At 40.2% G+C, this 23,169-nt stretch overlaps 1 protein-coding gene across 3 annotated transcripts in view; it reads right to left on the reverse strand.

The window, feature by feature from the left end:
* The window catches only part of SLC13A5 (solute carrier family 13 member 5), a 96,832-nt gene extending 75,759 nt beyond the window's left edge, over positions 1 to 21,073 (reverse strand). The window contains exons 1-2 of one of the 3 annotated variants that reach the window (XM_075196788.1): positions 21,059 to 21,073; positions 8,781 to 9,164 (exon numbers count right to left, since the gene is read on the reverse strand). In XM_075196788.1, coding sequence (XP_075052889.1) covers positions 8,781 to 8,885 — 105 coding nt within the window. In that variant the 5' untranslated portion in view covers positions 8,886 to 9,164; positions 21,059 to 21,073. Of the gene's footprint in view, positions 1 to 8,780; positions 9,269 to 9,328; positions 9,366 to 21,058 lie in introns of those variants that run through there. The other 2 variants (XM_075196787.1, XM_075196789.1) reach the window with 2 other exon arrangements.
* Positions 21,074 to 23,169: the final 2,096 nt, after the last annotated feature.

Genomic DNA, 23,169 nt, shown 5'->3' on the forward strand with positions numbered 1-23,169 from the left:
AGTTTATGCCGAACTAGTTGCCGTAACAGGTACTACCTGTTTCAGTAAATATATTGTTCAAAAACTGCTTTAAAAAACAATATCCACAATGAGATCCAAAAATGATCTCAGCACCACTACACCAGATCACCCATCCCAAAAAGCGCTCATGTGCTACTCAAACCTTTCACATGACACTCAAATCCTAAAATTGCTCCAAATTTCCCCACATGCCCTCAGATGCCCTCTTGCGAGGAAATGTCCCCAAAATACTCCACATGTCTTCAGACCCCGCATACACTCCACAACTTACTTTAGACTTCCCCACATACTTCCATCCTACTCATCTGGTCAGTTTATGTTGGTATCTACATTAAGATTCATTTCCTGAGCAGTGAGCAGTGATTTCCTGCTAAACATTACAGAAAGTTAATAATATTGTTTCTAAATAAACATCTTCATCTTTCACATAATCTATGTATCCATCATCCGTAAAAAATGACCCTGATATGCTTATGGTGTTTTACCAAGGATGAAGATAATATAAGAATGTTATCAAAATATACCATGACAAAGATGTCCATGAAATTTATAAAAATGTCATTTATAAGTGTAACTGGTGTATTGCTTTATCCAAGTAGCATGACCAATAAGTGGCCATATCTTGTAAGGAATGTTATTTCCCACACATCTCCCTTGTGATTTCTGTGTAATTCTAATTTTTTAAAAAAAATATGTTGTCATCTAAGGCTCTGGAACAGTTCTGTAATTAAAGGGAGTGGATATATATTCTTGATGGTGGTTTCATTAAGGTCAATGCAGGTCATATATGTAGCTGGAGGCATTTTCATGATTAATTTAAGCCATAAATGAAGTCCAACCAAAGATGTCAAGAGCAGAATAAATAAAGCCGCACTGATGCAATGCAAAGTGTTTTGCACTGTGCATTCAGTGTACATAGATACAGCAAAGGGTTCAACATTCTTTTCCACTTTTTCATTCTATATTTCAATATATGTAATGTTTTTGGTTGGGTGTGGAATGCATTTTTCTAGCCACTAACTCAATGAACTCTTACGTGCATGAACTTATATTCAGTGGCGGATCCAGGGGGGGGCGATCGCCCCCCCTAGCAGGGGCTTGCTGCCGGCGGCTGCCCGGCTACTCTGATTGTGTTTTAAACACAATCAGAGCAGCGGGACAGCACATTATCACTGCCGAACGGACCTGCACATACTGTGCAGCCGCCGGCAGCCTTAGAAGCTAGAAAGGGGGCGGGGCTTAAATCGCCCCCCTCTATATCGCCCGGGGTAGAAAAAAATTCTAGATCCGCCCCTGCTTATATTTCACTCATTTATTCTCATTCACATAATAATAAGTACAAAGGCCTTGTGATTTAGTTGCACTAATGATTTTCAATTTGTAGGCGTTATGTGTTTGCAACTTATGGGAGAAACATCTGTTTTCATCTGTTGCCAAATGTTCATTAGTAGCCGGGTTGTATCTTACTATCAACTGAAAATCTTTATTGATAGTTTTATGAAATTTATAAAAATGCTTCAGGAAACATAGATTTTGCTGACATATTATTTATGAAACATAAACATGTAATAAAAAACAGTTTATTAACGAGCATCTCTGTAGATTATTATAATTCTAAAATACAAGCACACCTCTGTATGAACTAAGGTTTTCTGCAAAGTCTCCAGGTATGTACAGGAAAAATGGGTCAAAATCACTCTGAGCATGCACAGATCCGGACCATACACTAGTAAACGCAGCTCTCTTCAGAGAGTGGAAGTGGTATTTGGCCACAGCCAGTTTACAGTAAGGGCATGTTAAACTCAAGAGCACGCAGCCACGTCCACATCAAGCTCTGAGCATCGCAAAAATACTTGTTATTCTGCCGTATCTCTTGCTCCAGCTACAGGGGTAGTCTAAGCCCTGAATACTAGTGATGACAGTCGTGTATAATAACATGTATTTGCAATCAGGATCAACTGTTAAAAGGTATTTTATATTCAGTAGACATTAAGAACTTCCTAATAAATGTATTTACTGGAGGGAAGTAAACAAAGAAAAACATCTTTATTTTTCTTTTTTACTGTTTTATCAATATTGCCTTTATTATTAACAGATGACATTAATTGAATTTTTTTTTTCTGTACGTTCTTTTGTCAATTAATATTCCACATAGATATTGGAAGTATTATGCAGTGTCTTGTGTATTAGAGCACAGCAGACCTACACCCCAATTCCGCACCGCACGTATCTTCAGATCCGTTGAATTCTGGAATACGCAGTTTGTTATTTTAAAGAATTGCACATTGGGCTTAAAATGTGTTCTACTATAATTCAGGCCCGGAGAGTGCTAACGAGTCGTCCCCTTTTTATCTATAGGGTGGTACTATGAGTAAGATGTAATTGTTACCGACCATTGTACTTTTTGAATACTGGACAAAGATTTTACGTTTTGTTTTTTTTATTGATTGTTAATAAATTTAAAGAGAACCTGCCAACAATGTTTGGATTGTTCTAACAACACAAAAATGCCTGGGCACATTGTCATAATTATCTGAAGGCATTTAAAACACTCAGTATGGTTAAACGTCCATTTAATGACAGCCCCCCCCCCCCCCCCCAAACAGACACACACACACTTTTAACTTTGAAAGTGGAGGGAGTTTTAAAAGAAGTTTAAAAACCAGAAAAAAAACATGTAGCATTAAAACAGGAATTGGATTAGTGTTGTGCTCAGTGTTAGATAAAGGTGTGTGTTTTTGTGTGTGTTTGTGTGTGTGTGTGTGTGTGTGTGTGTGTAGGGGATCTTTGTTTGTTCCAGAATTTAAACAGTAAGCTACAATGTGTCAGGGACTGATGTGAGTGGTTCAATATTCTCTGGATAGAGCCTCTCCTATAAATAATAAAAAAATAATAATAATAATAATAATAATAGAGAAAAGGAGCATGTGATAAATATATGTCACAGTATTATAAAGTGTACAATGTTGCAACTAGTATATTAGTAACCATTATAAAAATACACCAAACCATAAACCATAATAAAAAAGATATTTAACTAGTAGTTTAAATAAATGAATACAATGGCAGACATTTCAAGCTTACTAAGAAAATATGTAATTACCCCTGTTTAATGCAATCCTCATGCAGGTGATTTCATACTGTCTACATAAGACTTAAAATCTCATTTTAGTCTTACAGATATTTCATTGAACATGATTTAATCAGCAGGTAGCGATCCAGGTCTGGCTTTGCTTATAGCACAGCAGAGGAGCTAGGCCATATGGTGTACTGTTTGTGAATGCTGCTTGTTGTTTTGGCTGGAGAAGGATATTAAATGAGGTAGAGCATAGTCATTCTGAAACTTATGGTTGCCATTCATAGATTATGATCTCATCACAACCCCCCTAATCTTTGTTTGCATTTACTTCTCATGCAAGTATACAACTGTTTTTTCAATAGCAAACAAAAAATAAATACATATTTGAAATAGATTTCAGTCTATTGCAGCGGTTCCCAAAGAGTGCGCCGCAGCTCCCAGGGGTGCCGCGGCCAGGTAGAGAAACAAAAAAAAAAAACAACTTACCAATCCGCCAGCACCCGGGACCCAGCGTCCTCCCTCCTCGCTTCTCACTGAATGTTGGGCGTGATATCATCACACTCCAGGCAGAGCCCCTGTGATGTCATCACGCTTCAGTGACAAGCGGCAGGAGAGAGGAGGATGCTAGGTCCCGGGCACCGCTGGATTGGTAAGTTGTTGTTTTTTTGTTTGTTTTTCCTTTTTCTGGCCCCCACGATGCTGAGGGGGCACAGAGTGTGAGCGGAGGCTGCACAGAGGGCACAGAGTGTGAGCGGAGGCTGCAGAGGGGACACAGAGTGTGAGCGGAGGCTGCACAGAGGGCACAGAGTGTGAGCGGAGGCTGCAGAGGGGACACAGTGTGAGCGGAGGCTGAAGAGAGGGCACAGAGTGTGAGCAGAGGCTGCAGAGGGGACACAGAGTGTGAGCGGAGGCTGCACAGGGGACACAGTGTGAGCGGAGGCTGAAGAGAGGGCACAGAGTGTGAGCAGAGGCTGCAGAGGGGACACAGAGTGTGAGCGGAGGCTGCAGAGGGAGCACAGAGTGTGAGCGGAGGCTGCACAGAGGGCACAGAGTGTGAGCGGAGGCTGCAGAGGGGACACAGAGTGTGAGCGGAGGCTGCAGAGGGGACACAGAGTGTGAGCAGAGGCTGCAGAGGGGACACAGAGTGTGAGCGGAGGCTGCAGAGGGGGCACAGAGTGTGAACAGAGGCTGCAGAGAGGGCACAGAGTGTGAGCGGAGGCTGCAGAGGGGACACAGAGTGTGAGCGGAGGATGCAGAGGGGGCGCAGAGTGTGAGCGGAGGCTGCAGAGTGTGAGCAGAGGCTGCAGAGGGGGCACAGTGTGAGCGGAGGCTGCAGAGGGGGCACAGAGTGTGTGATGGATGCAGAGGGGATACAGAGTTTGAGCGGAGGCTGCAGAGGGGGCACAGAGTGTATGATGGATGCAGAGGGGGCACAGAGTGTATGATGGATGCAGAGGGGGCACAGCATAAGTAGTAAATTATTCTTTGACAGAAATATAATTGACAAAACATATATAAAAAATATTCTTTTCCCTTGGATTTATGTGTATTATTTTTGCATACAACTAAATAAGTATTTCTGTCCTGACCTAAATACTTACTACGTTTCTTTGACCCAACTACTTATAAAACGGGACTGCTCTGTAATTATTTTGGAAGAGTGCCTTGAAAAAATGATGGAGACTCTAAGGGTGCCGCGAACTGAAAAAGTTTGGGAACCACTGGTCTATTGCATAAATCTCTGCATTTTGATTGAGAAATAAGTTGGAAGTAAAAAAAGGGCCTGACTATTTCTGGTTTAAGCATTTGCAACCTGATTTGCTAGTCAGTGGAATCGCTGAAATCAAGTAAATTTCAAAACTGACATTTCTCTGATCTCTAGAGCACATGATCCCAGTATTAGAATACACTTATTTTACAGCTTACAGGATTCCTCTTTTACAGATACACCTTGTATACTGTTCTTGTAAAATACATTTAAAGAAATTGTGCTCTTTTTAAATGCAGTTTTACATTATACCCACTGTGTAATTCTGTAGAGGCATGATTATTTCATAAAATGCATAGTTAAACAGAAGAATGATTTAGATTGGGAAACAACATTTAGCGTTTTCCTGTACAAAGTATTTAGTAAGTTTGAACTGGCAAAGCTAAGTTTGTTGTTTATTCAGTGATGAACGGAATGTGACAGTCACTGAGAACAACCTGTAGCTTGTGTAGCTTGTTACTTGTTTATATAACAAGAGGCAGATAAAGTTTGGAGTATAATTGGCTTTGAAGGTTTATAATGTATTACTATTATTTGGCACTGTTTCATTATAATGGCAGGCATGTGACTCAGACATTTGCAATTTAAAACTGGCTACTCTAATGTCATTGGGCTCGTTAATGCGGTTGAAAGATAAATGTACACACAGGCCTATAGTGATCATCTTTTAACCACATTTACAAACATGGCTGAAAAGGACGTGAATGATTTAAAGAGGGTCAGTATCAGATATTGTGGTCATATTTAGGTCACACCGAAATGATAGTAGTGTCATATCTTCCAACATTCCACTGTAAATATCTGGACAAAATTGCCTACTTCCACCAAAACCATGCTCATTTTTGGCAATTAAATTTTGATACTTTCACAAAATCGGCACTGTTGGGAAATAAGCACCATGTGACCCGTTTGTGGGGCTAAATTGGAAACTGTTCATTTAATTCGGTGCTCAGGCTGAATGGCAGGATCAGTCTATGCCAATATTTCAGAACTTGTTTGTTTCACCGTTTGTTACCAATGCTCTGTAAAATGTTAGTTTACTAATCACCCTCATGAGCTGTAGCATGACAGTTATTGGTACGTTTACAGTAGGAATTTACTGACTCCTGGATCTAGACTGGTGTTCTCTATGAATCCGGTAAGTTTTCAAAGGATCTGCACACTGGCTGGAAGCAACAAAAGAGACAGCCAAACTTGCCATCACTGCACCACGCCATGGTCATCATGACCTGTCAGTGCTGTGTGTTCATAGGCTTGTATGATCATCATCATCATCATTTATTTATATAGCGCCACTAATTCCGCAGCGCTGTACAGAGAACTCATTCACATCAGTCCCTGCCCCATTGGAGCTTACAGTCTAAATTCCCTAATATATACACACACTCACACAAAGACAGACAGAGAGGGAGACAGACAGAGACTAGGGTCAATTTTTGATTGCAGCCAATTAACCTACCAGTATGTTTTTGGAGTGTGGGAGGAAACCGGAGCACCCGGAGGAAACCCACGCAAACACAGGGAGAACATACAAACTCCACACAGATAAGGCCATGGTCGGGAATCGAACTCATGACCCCAGTGCTGTGAGGCAGATGTGCTAACCACTAGGCCACTGTGCTGCCCTATTTGTGTGCTACATGATCGTGACAAGAACAACGTGGAGGCATCAGGCGATTCAGAAGAAGATTGGTAGAAGATTGGTTGTCGGGATGTGGGTCTATGTGCCAGGAGGCTGGCAGCTGGTGGTATTGGGAGGGGAGGTTAATAGTTTGAAACTTGTGGTTTGCTGTGCGCTGGGTTTTAGCTCTGTAAAATAGGCTTTGCAATGTGAGTTTCAATTGCTCTGCAACATGTGGTCTCCAAACGATTATTTTATATTTCCTCTTGTATTCTGTGTGATGTATGTGGTAATTATATAGGTGATGATTAGCTGTATAAGTAAATGTGGTCATTGTTAGTTATGATATGCCATATTATGCTGTCCAATACATATATGCATCCTTTAAAATTTATTAAAAACAAGACAAAAACAAACATTTTAAATAAAATTTAGGTTCCATTTATCAAGATTTGAGTTTTGGCTGCAAAATAAAATACTGGATCTAGTACATCTCTAATTTAGAGAACATTTCATATTTAAAAGTTACTTCATGAGTAAACCCCATACCGAGTATTGTTGACATTTAATTTTCTCAACATATAGGACGACTCTTATGAAAACTAGTGTACTAGAAACAAATCTACTCTTCCAGTAGTACATAGATAATTAAATCAAATATCTACAGTCATGATTTCCAATTTTACAAAAAAAAGTTTTGCTAGTCAACCCCTGCCTTTGACTCTGTACCCGAAGCACTGGACCTAGTAATATGACCCTCAAATTGTGCGGTCAATCTGGAGACAGATGTGGTTGTTTAACAATTGGGCCAGCATTACAGGAAATATATTCCCCTTTCTGAGAACCTTGGTATCCTGGTGTCTGATTCATTAAGGATCTTAAATGAAGAGGTATCTTATTTCAGTCTCCTGGACAAAACCATGTTACAATGCAAGGGGTGCAAATTAGTTTTCTGTTTTGCATATAAGTTAAATACTGACTGTTTTTTCATGTAGCACATAAATATTAACTTTAAATTTCAGTGTACAAATAAGCTATCAAGTATTTCTGTGCTACATGAAAAAACAGTCAGTATTTAACTTATGTGCAAAACAGAAAACTAATTTGCACCCCTTGCATTATAACATGGTTTTGTCCAGGAGACTGAAATAAGATACCTCTTCATTTAAGATCCTTAATGAATCAGGCCCCTGATCAGCAGATAGTAGGATGAAACAAAACGGTCTCAATAAACATGGAGCTTTGTGAATAGCTTCCACACATAGTAACAGAGTAGTCTAAACAGTAAAAAGTGGCCTCAAAGTAATAATATATAAATTGCCCAATCAATGTAATACAGTATCTAAACCCTGAACCTCACCTGGTTGAATTTAAAGAACCCAATGGAAAGCATTTTTCCACAACGAGTTTACAATGCTGTCCTGAAAGATTAACTAGTCTGTTAAAGACAAACTTGGTAAAAGTAAAAAATAACATCAAATCACTCGGCTATGCAACTCATATTTTAGAAAGTTAAAATAGAAATAATCATGTATTACCATTGCTTCCTTTATGTGTAACACAAGTAGATTTCTTACAGGTTATATACTAACTTCTAAACACGTATAACCCAGAACTTCATTGCCTAAAATCTCTTTTACTTTTGGTACTATTATATTGCAGATGATTCGTTTACTTTAGATTGTAATCTCTAGTGTCATAGCTTTTTCATTGTTTTGCAATCATGGAATAATCTCTTATTATACAGCACTGCATAATATCTTGAATTTACATAAATTAAGGCTAATAAGGGTTGTCTTTCAAACCAGAGATCTGATTGACTTTTGTAAACTATCCAATAAAAAAGCAGAGACTACAAAACTGGAAATCCATAGATCATAAGGAAAATACACAATCATCTGAATCCTGCTTCACCCCAATGGCAATGTTGATTTTCAAATAAAGATGTAATTAAAAGCAACTAACATATAAATGACACATTCTTATAATGTGGAAGTTGGGTTGTTTTTAATAACTAAACCTCATCCTGCTTACTTTCCAGTGCGGTAGACGTTTTTTCCAATGCAATAATGCAGTTATGTCCTTTCTTTGTATGTTACTAATTGAACTGGAGTCCTCAATGCGCTACTACCAGCATATGTTACTTTATACAACTTGGTGGCAACACACCATACACATAGACGTCAATGTGCCCTAAGGGCATTAGCTGGCTGAAGCATCTAACAACTGCTAGGATAGAACAGACAGACAGACAATATATGCAATATGTTTCTATGTCAATGCTTGCTTACCTTTGTGCCAATGATGAGAGGCAATGGCAACAGCAGCAGAGGTGTTGCAAACAAAATGAAAAACCTCTTGCAGTTCAAAAGATGTTTCACACATGGTGCCATCATATGGAGAAATAAGAAAGTGGTAATAAATACAGGTTGTCTATTGGATTCCCGGGCAGGCTGAGATCCAAAGGTGCTGTGTCCTTGAAGTCCTCAGAAGATGTATGTGATCTTCCTAGGATTCTTCACATTGATATAGTGCTGAGTTAGACAGTGGGAGGTAATCAAGGTGTGTTTTGAAATATCCTCTATGAAGCTGCATTTCCAAAGCAAGGTCACAGTCCAACTTCACTCTACAAATGGATGGGAGGAGAGAGTCATTCCGCAATTCTGTCAACCGGTCTGTATCATGACAACAAAAGATAAATAAATAGGTTACATCCCAAGATCCTCATTGGTTAGATGCAATATTCATCAGCAACACATGTTCTGTACTAACATTACAAAGTAACCAAAACATAGCACTGAGGATGGGACATTATAATTACTCCTCAGCAGGTACATACACATTTATGCATGATGATGTGGCTTTCAGTTCTCGCTCCTGCTCGGTGATCATGTCACAGAAATCAAGTAGAGTTGAAGTTACGCTGGGAACTTTCCCAGCACATCATTGCATCAGTACAAACATTGCATATGCTTGGGAATGTTTTTTTAATGCCATCTGCTGGACAATATTGGAGTTATACAGAGATGAATGAAATAAGGACACGGGAAGGGTCATTTAGGAGCTGCAAAATCTGAACACATGTATATTTGTTTATGTGCACAAGTGCATCTATCTATTTAAAGGTGCACTCTCGTTTCCCGGACTTTGGAAATACTTCAGTAAAATCTGTGTCTAGTTTTGCAGTTTGATGCATTAACCTGAAACAGCGTATGGTGAAAAAACAGCAAAAACATCACTTCAAAGTCTAGCCTCCTATCACTTTGGATTGGAAGCAGCCTTTTTAATAACTGTAACTTTTATGTTTTTCAGCCAAAACACTGATCAATTTAGTCTCAGCTATGGCTTAAAGACATGGGGCCTGATTCATTAAGGATCTTAAATTTAGCAATATCTTATTTAAGTCTCCTAGACAAAACCATGTTACAATGCAAGGGGTAAAAATTAGTATTCTGTTTTGCACATAAGTTAAATACTGACTGTTTTTTCATGTAGCACACAAATATCAACTTTGAATTTCAGTGTACAAATAAGCTATCAAGTATTTGTGTGCTACATGAAAAAACAGTCAGTATTTAACTTATGTGCAAAACAGAAAACTAGTTTGATCATTTCAACTGTATAATGGGTATTATACATAAATGAGTTCTCAGTTTAGAGGCAGACATGCCCAAGACTCCATTATTTCAAAAATAAGATTCTAAACCTCATCCTGGGTGTATATTTACTAAACTGCGGGTTTGAAAAAGTGGAGATGTTGCCTACAATTTTTGCTGCAGGCAATGGACATTAAAATGGAATCATCTGTGTAAATGAGGGACACCAAACATGGCCTTTCACACAGGTGGGACATATGTCTTAATTTAGCAAATAACATCCTAGTGTGGTCAGAGTCATGGCTAGAAATGCTGGACTGCCTTGGCCTCCGCCCCTGGAGGAGACCTTTGTGAGACCTTTGTTGGGGCGATTTTGGCAGAAGCTTCAGTGACCAAGACTGCTCATTTTCTTGACCTGCCTCTGGGATGACGATTCACCCCCAGCAGCAGCAACAGTAGCAGCAGCAGTGGGACTAACGCTTTCTTCAGAGGAATCAATAATAGTGCAGGAGTCATCCAACCTTAAGTGGGATGCCGGGCTAACTCCGAGAGCTACTGAGGATATTGATGAGGATGGTGTGGTGGGTGTATTTTCTAGCCGTCGGGATGTCGGTGAGTGGAGGGTCTTAGCTGATGATGGAGTGCTTGTAATTTTTTGGGAAGAACTTTCAGCTTTTCCCAACACTTTACCATGAACTCTCGTTAAATGGCGTAACATAGACGAGGTTCCAAGATGGTTAAGGTCCCTCCCTCGACTGACTGTGGCTTGACATACACTACAAATGGCTATACAATTGTCTGGATTTGGGTAGAAATAATTCCACACATAAGAAGTGGATTTTTTTTGTTTTATGCCCAGGCATGACAATGGCCTTTTTCTTGTCACGTGCCAGAACTGCTGCCACTGGTGCAGGACTTACACAAACAACCTCCTCAACATCCTCATTAGCGCCCTCGTCGCCTACACAAATCTCCCCCTCATCCTCTTCTAATTCCAAAGTGACATCCTCAATTTGTGTATCACCGGCTACACTCGGGCTATTAAGGCACCCATCAGCAGAATGCTCACGATTAGACATCCCACTGTTGGATGGAATCTCCACAGGGATTGGTGTCATTTGTGAATCAGAGCAAACATTATCCTCTAATGCCTTACTGTTATCTTGCAGCTCGGCTTTGACGTGTAACAGTAGTTGTGCACCAATTGTAGGCTCGGTAACTTTTTTGGATCTGCCACTAATAGCCAAAGGTGAAGGCCTCTTTCTCTCTTTGCCACTGCGTGTGTAGAATGGCATGTTGGCAATTTTTTTTTATCGGCACTTAACTTTTGCTCAGTAACACTTCTTTTTCGCTTCAACACAGTAAATTATTTTTTTTGTGTGTTTTTTGGACTGATTTTGAAACACTCTGTAGTTTGACATCGCCTTGCCCAGATGACGTACTGGGAACACTAACATGAGGACTTGTCAGGGCCGCCGAGAGGGGGGGGAGCGGGTACATTTTACCTGGGCCCGGCCATGCCAGGGGGCCTGGGCCGGGCCCTCATTGTTAATTAAAAAAAATAAAAAAAACATTTTTTCATTCCCTGCGGATTTTTTTTTTCTTTTTCCCTCCGCGCAGGGAGGGGGTGATGGGGTACTGGTCCGCCTCGATGGTTGGTGGGGGGAGCTCACGTGACAGCTGCGCTCCTCCTCTCTGCTTCATTCACATTGACTGCCGGGCGTGACGTCATCAAGTCACACCCGTTAGTCAGCAAGATATTAATGTTGCTGTTATACAATTTTCTGAGTTCTTTGCTCACTTTTTTCATTTGTTCTTAATCTTTTTTATCTGAAAAGCTTCCCATAACATAATTTGTTTCCCCCCTGTCTCCTTAGAAGACTGGCTAATGAAGATTCCTTATACTACCACTTTATGTTCAGCAGTCCATACTATTCCTGGACTGGGGCGACCTACTGCAGTTATTTCAAAGCACTCTTTAAATTGCTGCTCTACTTTATCCTCCAAAGCAAAATCTTTTTAAAAAGAAGTCATTCATTCGACATGCTTTTGCTCTCTTGGGATCTGCAAAGCTATCCAAATGTAGTATTATGGCTAAGTGGTCAGTCCAAAATTATTTTGCAATATATACCCTTCATGAGATCATGAATAGAGAGCTACATAAGTGCCAAATATTTATAAAAGCAATAAAGACCTCTTATTTTAAAATAACAGTTATTAGAACAGTTATTAGAAGTCTGAAAATAGCAGGCATATTGGACTCTCTTTTCCCTGCTATTGCTTTTGTCAATTAAATAGCAGCCAAGGGCTGAATGTATAGGAGAAAGGGGTTATACAAAGTAAAAACAGAAATCTGCCTAGTCCGACACATGTGAGTTTCACATATTCTAATTGATCTTTGAATTGCCTTCATTTGTATGTGATTGGATCTTGCAAGATTTGGGTGATGTTTGCCCAAGCTTCTCACGTTCTAGAGTTGTTTTCCTGCTAAAGTTGTTTGAACTGCACCTCTGAGGTTGGAAAAAAAATTAGAGCGCTAACTTGTCACCTTAAACCAGTGGTTTCCAAACTTTTGCAGTTCGCAGCACCCTTAGTGTCTCCATAATTTTTTCAAGGCACCCCTCCAAAATAATTACTGAGCAGTCCTGTTTTATAAGCGGCTGGGTCAAAAAACGTAATAAGTATTTAGATCAGGACAGAAATACTTATTTAGTTGTATGCAAAAATACACATAAATCCAAGGGAAAATAATATTTTTATATCTTTTTTTTCAATTATATTTCTGTAAAAGAATAATTTACAGCTAACTCACACTGTGCCCTTGTATCACCTCCACACACTTTGTGCCCTTGCATCATCTCCACACTCTGTGCCCCTCTGCATCATCTCCACACTCTATGCCCCCTCTGCATCCACGCTCTCTGTGCCCCCTCTGCAGCCACACTCTCTGTGCCCCCTCTGCAGCGACACTCTCTGTGCCCCCTCTGCAGCAACACTCTCTGTGCCCCCTCTGCAGCGACACTCTCTGTGCCCCCTCTGCAGCGACACTCTCTGTGCCCCCTCTGCAGCTACCCTCTCTGTGCCCCCTCTGCAGCCACACTCTCTGTGCCCCCTCTGCAGCAACACTCTCTGTGCCCCCTCTGCAGCCACACTCTCTGTGCCCCCTCTGCAGCCACACTCTCTGTAGCCCCTGTATCCACTAACTCTACCCCCTCTGCATCCTTTCTGCCCCCTCTGCATCCTCGCTGTGCCCCCTCTGCATCCTCGCTCTGTCCTCTTTGCCTCCTTGCTCTGCCCCCTCTGCAACTTCGCTCTGCCTCCTCTGCATCCCGCCATGACCAGGAGGAGAGAAAAAACCCCTAAAAAAAAAACAACTTTCCAATCCGGCGGTGCCCAGGACCCAGCATCCTCTCTCCTGCCGCGAGGAGAGAGGAGGATGCTCGGTCCTGGGCGCCTCCGGATTGGTAAGCTTTTTTTTTATTTTTTTTTCCTCTTCCTGTCCACGGCACCCCTGTGACAGCGCTGCGGCACCCCTGGGAGCCGCGGCACACAGTTTGGGAACCTAGGCCTTAAACTATTAAGCTATTACATTAAGTGAAAGAGAAGATGGCGCGTTTCTTTAAATTAATGAAATGCGTACAAGTGAATAAAATCATTTGAGACGTCAGCCTAGGACAATTGAGACCAATGTGTATGTGCAAACAAAAGAAAAATGTTTTCCAGCGCTCAAAAATTCTTATCCCTGGCACTAAATTAAGAGACATAAATCACATACTTGCTTTAGACATCATACTCTAGCTAAGCTCTCTTGTTCCTCAATCTTAAATTCTTAAATTCTATCCTTTTGCTGGTTTCATTTCAGTAATGGATTAAAAAAGGTTTGTGCAGGAGTCTTTTAAGAATTTTACTGTAGAAAAATTGAATATTTAAATTCCCCTTGTCCCTTCGCTCATATGGTAGATAGATAAATTCTGCTACTCAACTTAAACTTATTAAATTAGAGGTATTACTTAATAGACCTAACACATGTCCCTCTCATGCTATTCATAAGTTTGTATCTTTCAAAGTTGTGGCAGCTAAGTTGATTGTTACAATATAATAGTACAGTATACCATATTATGCAGTATGTATACATTAATTCTAGCTCTTCTACAGCTATTATTTCAGGCAATGGTTTCCAATATGAATCCATAACAATAAGCAGAATAATTACACAGGATTGGCCCCTCTTTTATTGGTATGATGATCCAACTATAATTTGTAGTTGAAGTTTGTCAGATCAGATGCAGACTAAAATTGGATCTTAGAGCAAGGTTTCACTGCAAGGAGGTAGAAGAATAGGAACATGATTACACAAAACAAGCTGGAAACCAGAGGCAGAGCTGACAGCTTTCTCTGTCCATCAATGAAGACAGAATAGCAGTAATCACTTCAGTAGAGGACATGAAATAGCCAGATCGCGTCTAATTTTTCAAATTTGGACAGTTTTTCAGACCTCAAACCAAGTGGCAGGGTCTGTGTGTGTGTGAGCTGCATTAACATGAGAGGCAGAATTATTAGCCATACTCATGTTTTGGTGTTGGTTTTGGCAAAATAAAACTGGTGCTTTAGTTTTGGATTTCACCAAAAAAGTGTTAATTTGATGAAAATAATCTAAAATAATAATAATAATTATTATTATTATTATTTATTTATAAGGCGACACAGATTCCGTAGCGCCTGATACAGAAGCAAGTAACAAATAGATGAGGTAATATATTTAAGTAGCACAGATGAGTGTGAGTAATCCTATGGGCAGCAAAAGAAGTGAGAGGACGTAGGAGGGAGTCTGACAGTGAACAGATGTGGGACAATAGGTAGAGAGGACCCTGCCCGCCAGAGCTTACATTCTAGAGGGAGGACTGGTGACAGACAGTTGGACCAACTGAGAGAAAATGGAGATGGCAGGTGAGGAAGAGGAGGTGATGGATAGAATGGTTAGGAGGTGGTAGGATACATGGTAGTCATCAGTGCGATGACTACATTTCTGACAAAATATTTCCAATTGCAGTAATATTGACATTTAGGAAATAGCGTCTTCCTGAAAAAGTGAAAGAGAATAATTCCGGCAACTCTGCTATGAATGACCGACTGGAGAACATGTCGGCACTCAGACTGACGTCACTTTAAATGGCAACAGTTAAATTGCTTGTATTAAAGGGACAATGCAAGGACCTGCCAGTTCTATAATGTTTTTACAAAGGGTTTGACATTATAGAGCCAGCTAGCAATGTAACTGTCGCCATTTAAAGTGACGTCAATCTGAGTGCCAGCATGTTATCCAGTTGACATTCAGAGAAAGGTTGTCTGAAATGTTCTCTTTCACTTTTTCAGTAAGTCGCTATCTCCTACGTGTTTAAATTACTGCAATCGGAATTATTTTGTCTTTTGTCGCACTCACTTTGTAGGAAACTTAGTAATCGCTATCGCGTACCCCACCCATAGGATAGGTGAGCTTGAAAAGGTGAGTTTTGTGTGAGCGCTTGAAGAACTGAAGCTTGAGGGAGAGTCGAGTGAGAGGGTTTATAGAGTTCCAAACATTAGGAGCAGCACCGCAGAAGTCTTGGAGGTGAGCATGGGAAAAGGTAATGAGTATTGAATTGTGTAAGTAGTAGTGTAAGTGAGGGTAAGGAGCTTGAACTGAATTCTGAAATGGACAGGAAGCCAAAGAAGGGATTTACGCAGAGGAGAAGCAGAAGAGGTGTGCTGGGAGAGGAAGATGAGCATAGTTACAGCATTCTGTATGGATTGAAAGTCAGAAATGTGAGAGTCAGAAAAGCCAGTGAGAAGGAGGTTGCAATAGTCAAGAAGAGAAATGATGAGTAAGTGGACCAGGATTTTGGTTGCTTTCTGAGAGAGGAAGGGACGGGCTTTCGTGATGTTACAGAGGAGAAAGTGGCAAGATTTGGCGAGGGACTGGATATGAGAGGTAAAGCTGACGGCTGAGTCAAGAGTGACTCCCAAGACAGTTGGTTTAAGTGATAGGACAAAGAGTGATGTTGTCAACCAAGATAGGAGATATTGGGAGGGATAACAACATTGGCAGGAGGAAAGATGATGAGCTCAGTTTTGGAGATGTTGAGTTTCAGGAAGCTCTATGATATCATGATATGCAGGTAGTTACAGCAGAGAGACAGCTAGATACCTGGGTTAGGAAGGCAGGAGAGAGGTCAGGGGAGGAAAGATAGATTTGCCAGTATTCAGCATAGAGGTGAAATTGGAGACCAAATGATTGAATGAGTTCACCGAAAGAGGTGGTGTAGAGAGAAGAGCAGAGGGCCAAGTACAGAGCCTTTTGGGACTCCAATAAAATAGGGAAGGGGTGGTCAGATGCAGACACACTTAAAGAGCAGCCAGAGAGGTAGGAGGCAAACCAGGAGAGAGTTTTTTCGTGAAGAACTAGGGATTGAGAGATGGTGAGGAGAAGAGAATGATCGATGGTGTCAAGATCAGTAGAGGTGTTGAGGAGTATGAGAAGGAAGAAGTGACCTTTGGACAGCAGAGAGTAAGTCATTTGTTACTTTATTGAGGGCAGTTTCAATTGAGTGAATGGGAAGGAAGCCAAACTGGAGAGGGTCAAAATGAAAGTGGTGAGAGAGAAAGTGGGTCATACAATTGAAGACAAGTTGTTAAAGAATTTTAGAAGCAAATGTAAGCAGAGATATGGGGCAATAGTTGGAGAGAGACAATGGGTCAAGAGAGTGCTTTTTGAGAATAGGGAAGATGAGAGCATACTTGAATGATGAGGGGAAGATACCAGTGGAGAGAGAAAGGTTAAAGAGTTGAGCAAGGTGACAACAAGCATTCTAAGAGACGGAACGGAGTAACTTGGAGGGGACAGGATCGAGAGCACAGGTTGTAGAAGAAGAGGAGGAGAGAAGAGAGAGGATCTCAGGCACAGTTACAGGAGATTAGGAGCATGGGTGGCAGAATGAGTGATAGAGAAGACAGATGGGGGAGGCAAGTCTGGCTAGAACAGATATCATTGTGGATAGAGTCAATTTTGTCTTTGAAGTAGGTGGCAAAGTCAAAAACAGTGATGGATGATGAGGAAGAAGGAGGGGGAGGACAGAGTAGAGAATTAATGGTAGCAAAGAGGGATCAGGGTTTACTGGACAGGGAGGAGATGAGAGATGTAAAATAGGTTTTTTTTAGCAAGAGAGAGGGCAGAAAAGAGGGGGAAAATGATGAATTTAAAGTGGAGAAAGTAAGCAATGGAGCGGGATTTCATATTACCGTCATCACAACTATCCCAATATTCAGCATTATGTACACACAGATATTTTAAATCAAATGACATCAACATTATCACACACATCTCAATAATCAGCTTTACAAAAACATAGATATTTCAAGCCAAATGACATTGTATCATCATTACAATATGTAGGGATAATGATATTGGGCCAGATTCATTAAGGAACTTGGGCAAGAAATTGAGTACATTTTTTTACGGTTTCTGGATAAAACCATGTTGCAATGCAAGGGGTGTAAATTCGTTTATTATTTTGCACATAAGATAAATACTGGCTGCTATTCATGTAGCACACAAATGGACCATCAAACACATGATAATGATTGCAGTAAAATCATAGAGGATAAAATGCACACTTATTTGTCTGGCTTAAACCTGCCTACAGACTTGAAATGCTTAGCCAGCTGCAACAGGGTTCCCTCCATATCTCTGACCACCCATGATGACATCTGTCTCTCTTACTAGATGGTCCAATAACACCATGTGATCTATGCTGGGCTACTGGGAGTTGTAGTTGGGGTTCTCGTATAACATTATGTACAGGGACTATGACTATTAGAAAGTGAGAAGTCTGGACTAGCGTCAACCAATTCTCGCAAGGTCCAAACATTTGAAAATTATGCTTTGCCTCACATTCCAATCCAAGAAGCATTGACAGTTCTAAGGTAATTCAAGGCCCTACTTGGTAAAACTGTAAAACTCGGATGTGTCGGATTAGCAAGAATTCAAACCACTCATCAGTAATAACCTTGCCTTTCCATGACTGACCTGGAAACAGTGTTTTTTAATTTCTATAACCCCTGTCTCCTATATGTTCAGCCCTTAGCTTCTCTACAGTTGCAAAATTTGTAGCAGCACTTGTCTGAGACACGCTGGCAAGGTAAATACAATAAGAGGATTCTCGTTCAAGAGTTAAGCTCTGGGAAGTACCAAATAAGGAAGACAATGTCACAACATAATCCTGAGAGCCAAAGACAAATATCAGAAGACACTGGTGCTGGGTGCAAAGCTTCAGGTTGACATTACATAAAAATATTTTATTAGTGAAAATATATTGCTTATATTAGATGCCTGTTTTGCTGATCAGGGTTTTCTCTCTGTGTGAGAAGGTTAATTGCTTTGTTCTTCTTAAAATGATACATGTATATATATATATATATATATATATATATATATATATATATATATATATATATATATATATATATATATCAGCCTTTAATTGAGTTTTAGCAGCTGAGTAACGTAATTCTTAGTGCAAACAGAATATCATCTGTCTTCTCTAATAGGGGACCTAGCCTAACCCTTGAACAAAGGCTATAAAGTTAAACAAAGTGAAGAAACAATATTCATGAACAGATTTTATGCATAACAAACTTAATGTCCCATTTGTAGACACTGCTGCCAAACAGTTCAGAGACTAAACTGGTTCTTCAGCTACAGTTGCCAATTTGTGCGCCTACAAATGTGACATCCGTTGTATTACACACAAACTAGGTTAAGACAGCAGTCAGTCTCCTGGATATTATAGTATGTGAGTAAAAACTATTGTGTTATTAGTATTTCAACAACATAAGTGGGACAATTCTCTTCTATAGGATAATTGATTAATTAAACACAGGTTCTGGGCGCTAATAAATGTGGAATATAAAAGTGGAATATAAAATGCATAAAGTATTTATTGTAAAAAAAACTGCATACGGTCATTTCCCAGCAGTATCAGCGGGCTAGACCAGAATGCCAGAACTTTGATACATATTTACCCATTGATCTGATTCTGTCCCGTTAGTCACTCTGGATTCGTGTCTTTAGGCATTCGGGTCATTGGTTATTTATTGGACATTAATTGTTACAACAGCGCTATTAGTACATACGGTCTTTTACAGCAGTTATAAGCAGACTAGACCAGAATGCCAGAACTTTGTCACATATCAATTCATTGATTTGAATGAGCATTATTTGTTTTCATGTACACATGCATGTTTAACCATTTTTCCGGCCGGAATGTGTTCATATTTAGTTTGTTTTACAATAAATACTTTATGCATTTTATATTCCACTTTTATATTCCACATTTATTAGTGCCCAGAACCTGTGTTTCATTAATCAGCCTTCACTTGGGAGGGTAGGGATTCCCTCCTACACATCTTCAGGTTCACCTCTGGCTGCTTTACATACTCAGAGGGAGCGCAACCTATCCCTCCTTGTTTTATCATCTTCTATAGGATAGTTCACATATATAGTCCTTTATGTCCCACGGGACACTTTTATTGTGTCCCGATCAATGATCAGCTCCAGACTCATGACATCCGATAAACCATGTGTATAGAAGATATAAATATAGAAAGTGTTAAAGGGAATCTGTTACAGCACTTAGGGGTATATTTACTAAACTGCGGGTTTGAAAAAGTGGAGATGTTGCCTATAGCAACCAATCAGATTCTAGCTGTCATTTTGTAGAATGCACTGAATAAATGAAAGCTAGAATCTGATTGGTTGCTATAGGCAACATCTCCACTTTTCCAAACCCGCAGTTTAGTAAATCTAGCCCTTAGTCTTATTGGTGTTATAGAAATTAAGATGGTTCTGTGAATCTGTGCTAGGGCTAGTTCTATTCTATAGAGAGATCTAAACATAATTTCATCTCTACTACCGATATCCAGATTGAATAACTGTGGGCTGTATTACTCCACAAGACTGACACTTTAAAGGACACATTGTCCCAGACTTATTCATGAAAACATTTTATGTGACCACTTGGCACATGACTGAAGCTTCTTATTTGTACATAGTAAGTTAGTGGAGTCCACTGTCTATGCTGGTAATTGGTTTCATTTTAAACGTCATACTGCAGTGTTATAAGATTCTTACACATCCTAATTTTATTGCATCAAGCCATTCATGCGTTACTATTTCACCTAGTGTTACTATAATGTAACACCCAGAAATATAATAGTTTTTCTTGTACTACCACTACTGGCTGAGACTGGGACTCTTACCAAACATTGTGAAAGTGATTCATTCATAAAATGTAGAGTCCAGTACAGATGTTAAGTATTATTTGCTTTTTGTATGGTTTGCCGCAAACTCAGAAGCACTGTTTGGTGCTGATGAGTTTTGCGGTGCTTTACAAATATATATATTAAATTCACTCTATACATGAAAATGCACGTGGGATAGTTTATTTAAACAAATATACTCAACATGCATGTGTAGTGAGATGCATACTGGCTTTAATCCATTAATCATCAATAGTTATGTTTAGCCAGCTTTTGATAATATATGTACAGTATTTGGCACCAGTCAATGTATTTTATAGCCAACATAACATTAATTTCAACAAAATGCTATGAATGCATTGTGCACGTTGTTAAAAAGAAAGCACAAGTTCTATTTATACTGCAGAAAAGCTGGTAGGAATCTAAAAGTAAATCAGAGACCAAAAATTTCTGTAACAAATAATGTTTTATTAAAGATTTCTAAAGAATCACAATTTATTTTAAGCAAGACATTTGAATACTAACAGTGTTGTCAGCTGATTTTGTTTCTGCTATACTGATGTTTAGTTATCTAATCCATGACCCAGATGATTGATATGGTTATGATACTGGGCTGATTATATACAGGAGACATGGTAAACTCTTTAACTTGAAGTTCTTTGATGAAATTAATAACTCACCTTTAGGAAACGTAGTGTTTTGTTGATGTCTCTGATATATTAAGGTCGATGTAGGCTCCTCTCACATCCTTTCTTTTTGTCCTACTTGTGTACTTGGACAGATTTTTAATGCCTTCCCCCCCTGACACATTTCCAAGAAAGGCCCCAGACATTTACTTGCTTTGTTGAGTTCCACTTCTTTCCCTTCTACATGAAAGCTCTTATTATGAATCAATTTCTATGGTCTGAAGGAAATCTAAAAGGTTGGAATGTGACTCACAATATCTGTAACTTGTAAACTATCACAATCCTCTGGGACAGTCAATATGTGTGAGTGCAGCAAGCTTTGTAGAATGGGACAGCGGTACGTGCCTTGACACCGAAGTGAGTGAAAGAATTGTTGCACATCCTGTAGAGAGCAGGATTATCCTAATTCCAATGCATTCTCTACTTCTTTTTATCTTCTCTGTGCATAAGTAACCACATATATTTATCAATGTTAAGTAAGCATTGCATCATGCAGACAACTAAGCCTGCAATTATTATAATACTATGAATACTATGAAGGTGCTTTGACTTAGGAATGATAAACAAAGATTAAAAGGAAGTTCAGATTGGGTCAATACCATATATAAATTCTGTTACAGAAAAAGGATTTCATACATCAATGGAGTACATGTACCTATGTGTATCATTAAAGGACCTGCTGGACAATGGCAAAGTTCTACATGTTGGTGAAGAGTGGTGATGTCCAACAGGCTAATAAACCAATAATGGTGATGTTGTACAGGTCAGTAAACCAATAATAGTGATGTACTATACGGAGGTAGTCATATTACCGGCAGTGGAAGTGTAGACACATATCCTGATGACGAAAAATATCAACACTGTAAATGCTGACACATCCATGCTGCCAGGGACGGGCTGGCCCAGGGGGCAGGGGGGCAGCCCCCCCCCCGGGCCGCTCAGTCTGACCGCTATTAGGGCCGGGGGGTAGGCCGGCCGCCTCCCGGATGTAATATATAACCTTTTCCCCGGCGGCCGCATCTGATGACATGAGATGCGGCCGCGTCAGCGCACAGGCGGCCACATCACATGACAGGGGATGCGGCCGCATCATCAATGACGCGGCCGCATCCCTTTTCATGGTATGCGGCCGCCTGTGTGCCCCCCGGGCTTCCCTCTCCCAGCCCACACCTGCATGCTGCCAGGGTCGGAGCTAGCATGTCTGATGCCCCTCCTCTTTTATAAATTATTTGTTCATTCAATAATGCTTTTCTTCTTTTAATACAAATCATATAATAAACTTTGCTATTGCTATATAAATAATATAAATGAGGAATGTGTATTTTTTGTTTTAAAATTTTAAATTTTTGCCAAATTAATTTGGTGAGAAGAATAGAAGAGAAAAAAAATGCCCCCTTTTTCATCACACTGTTTCCTCCTTCATCCCACTGTGCCTCTTCCATCATCACACTTTATCCCCCTTCATCATCACATTGTGCTCCTTCATTCCACAGTGCCCTCCTTCATCATACTATGACCCTTCATCAGCACACTGTGCCCTCCTTCATCAGCACACTGTGCCCTCCTTCATCAGCACACTGTGCCCTCCTTCCTCACTAAACTGTGCCCCTTCCTCATCACACTGTGCCCTTTCCTTCTTCATCACACTGTACCCTTCTTCATCATCACCCTGTGCCCTTCTTCATCACACTGTTTCCTCTGTTGTTTACATACCTTTCTATGACCTTCTCTTCTTCTGTCTTCTTTTCTTCCTCTTCTGTCTTCTTTTCTTCAGTACTCCTCTCTGTGTTGGACCCTCACTGACAGTGTCGGGATGTGATGACGTCACGCCGTGACACTGACAGTGAGCAGGGAGCAAAGAGGAAGGTGTCGGGCACCGCAGCAAGTGATTTTTTTTCTTTGAAGCTGGGCCGGTGGACAGCGGGGAAGGCAGGTGGGAGAAGTGCCTCTCCAGCATGGCGCGCCCCCGCATTGCTTACCCAGCTTACCACATTCCGCCGACCCTGCATGCTGTTCTAATGCTAAATACTATTAGCTTTATTGTGTTTTAATTGAATTCTTCCCTTTTATATTTATTACTAAATATGCAAGAACATTTAAAATAA

The sequence above is a fragment of the Mixophyes fleayi genome, chromosome 2 (genome assembly GCF_038048845.1).
Source record: "Mixophyes fleayi isolate aMixFle1 chromosome 2, aMixFle1.hap1, whole genome shotgun sequence".
NCBI lineage: Eukaryota > Metazoa > Chordata > Amphibia > Anura > Limnodynastidae > Mixophyes > Mixophyes fleayi.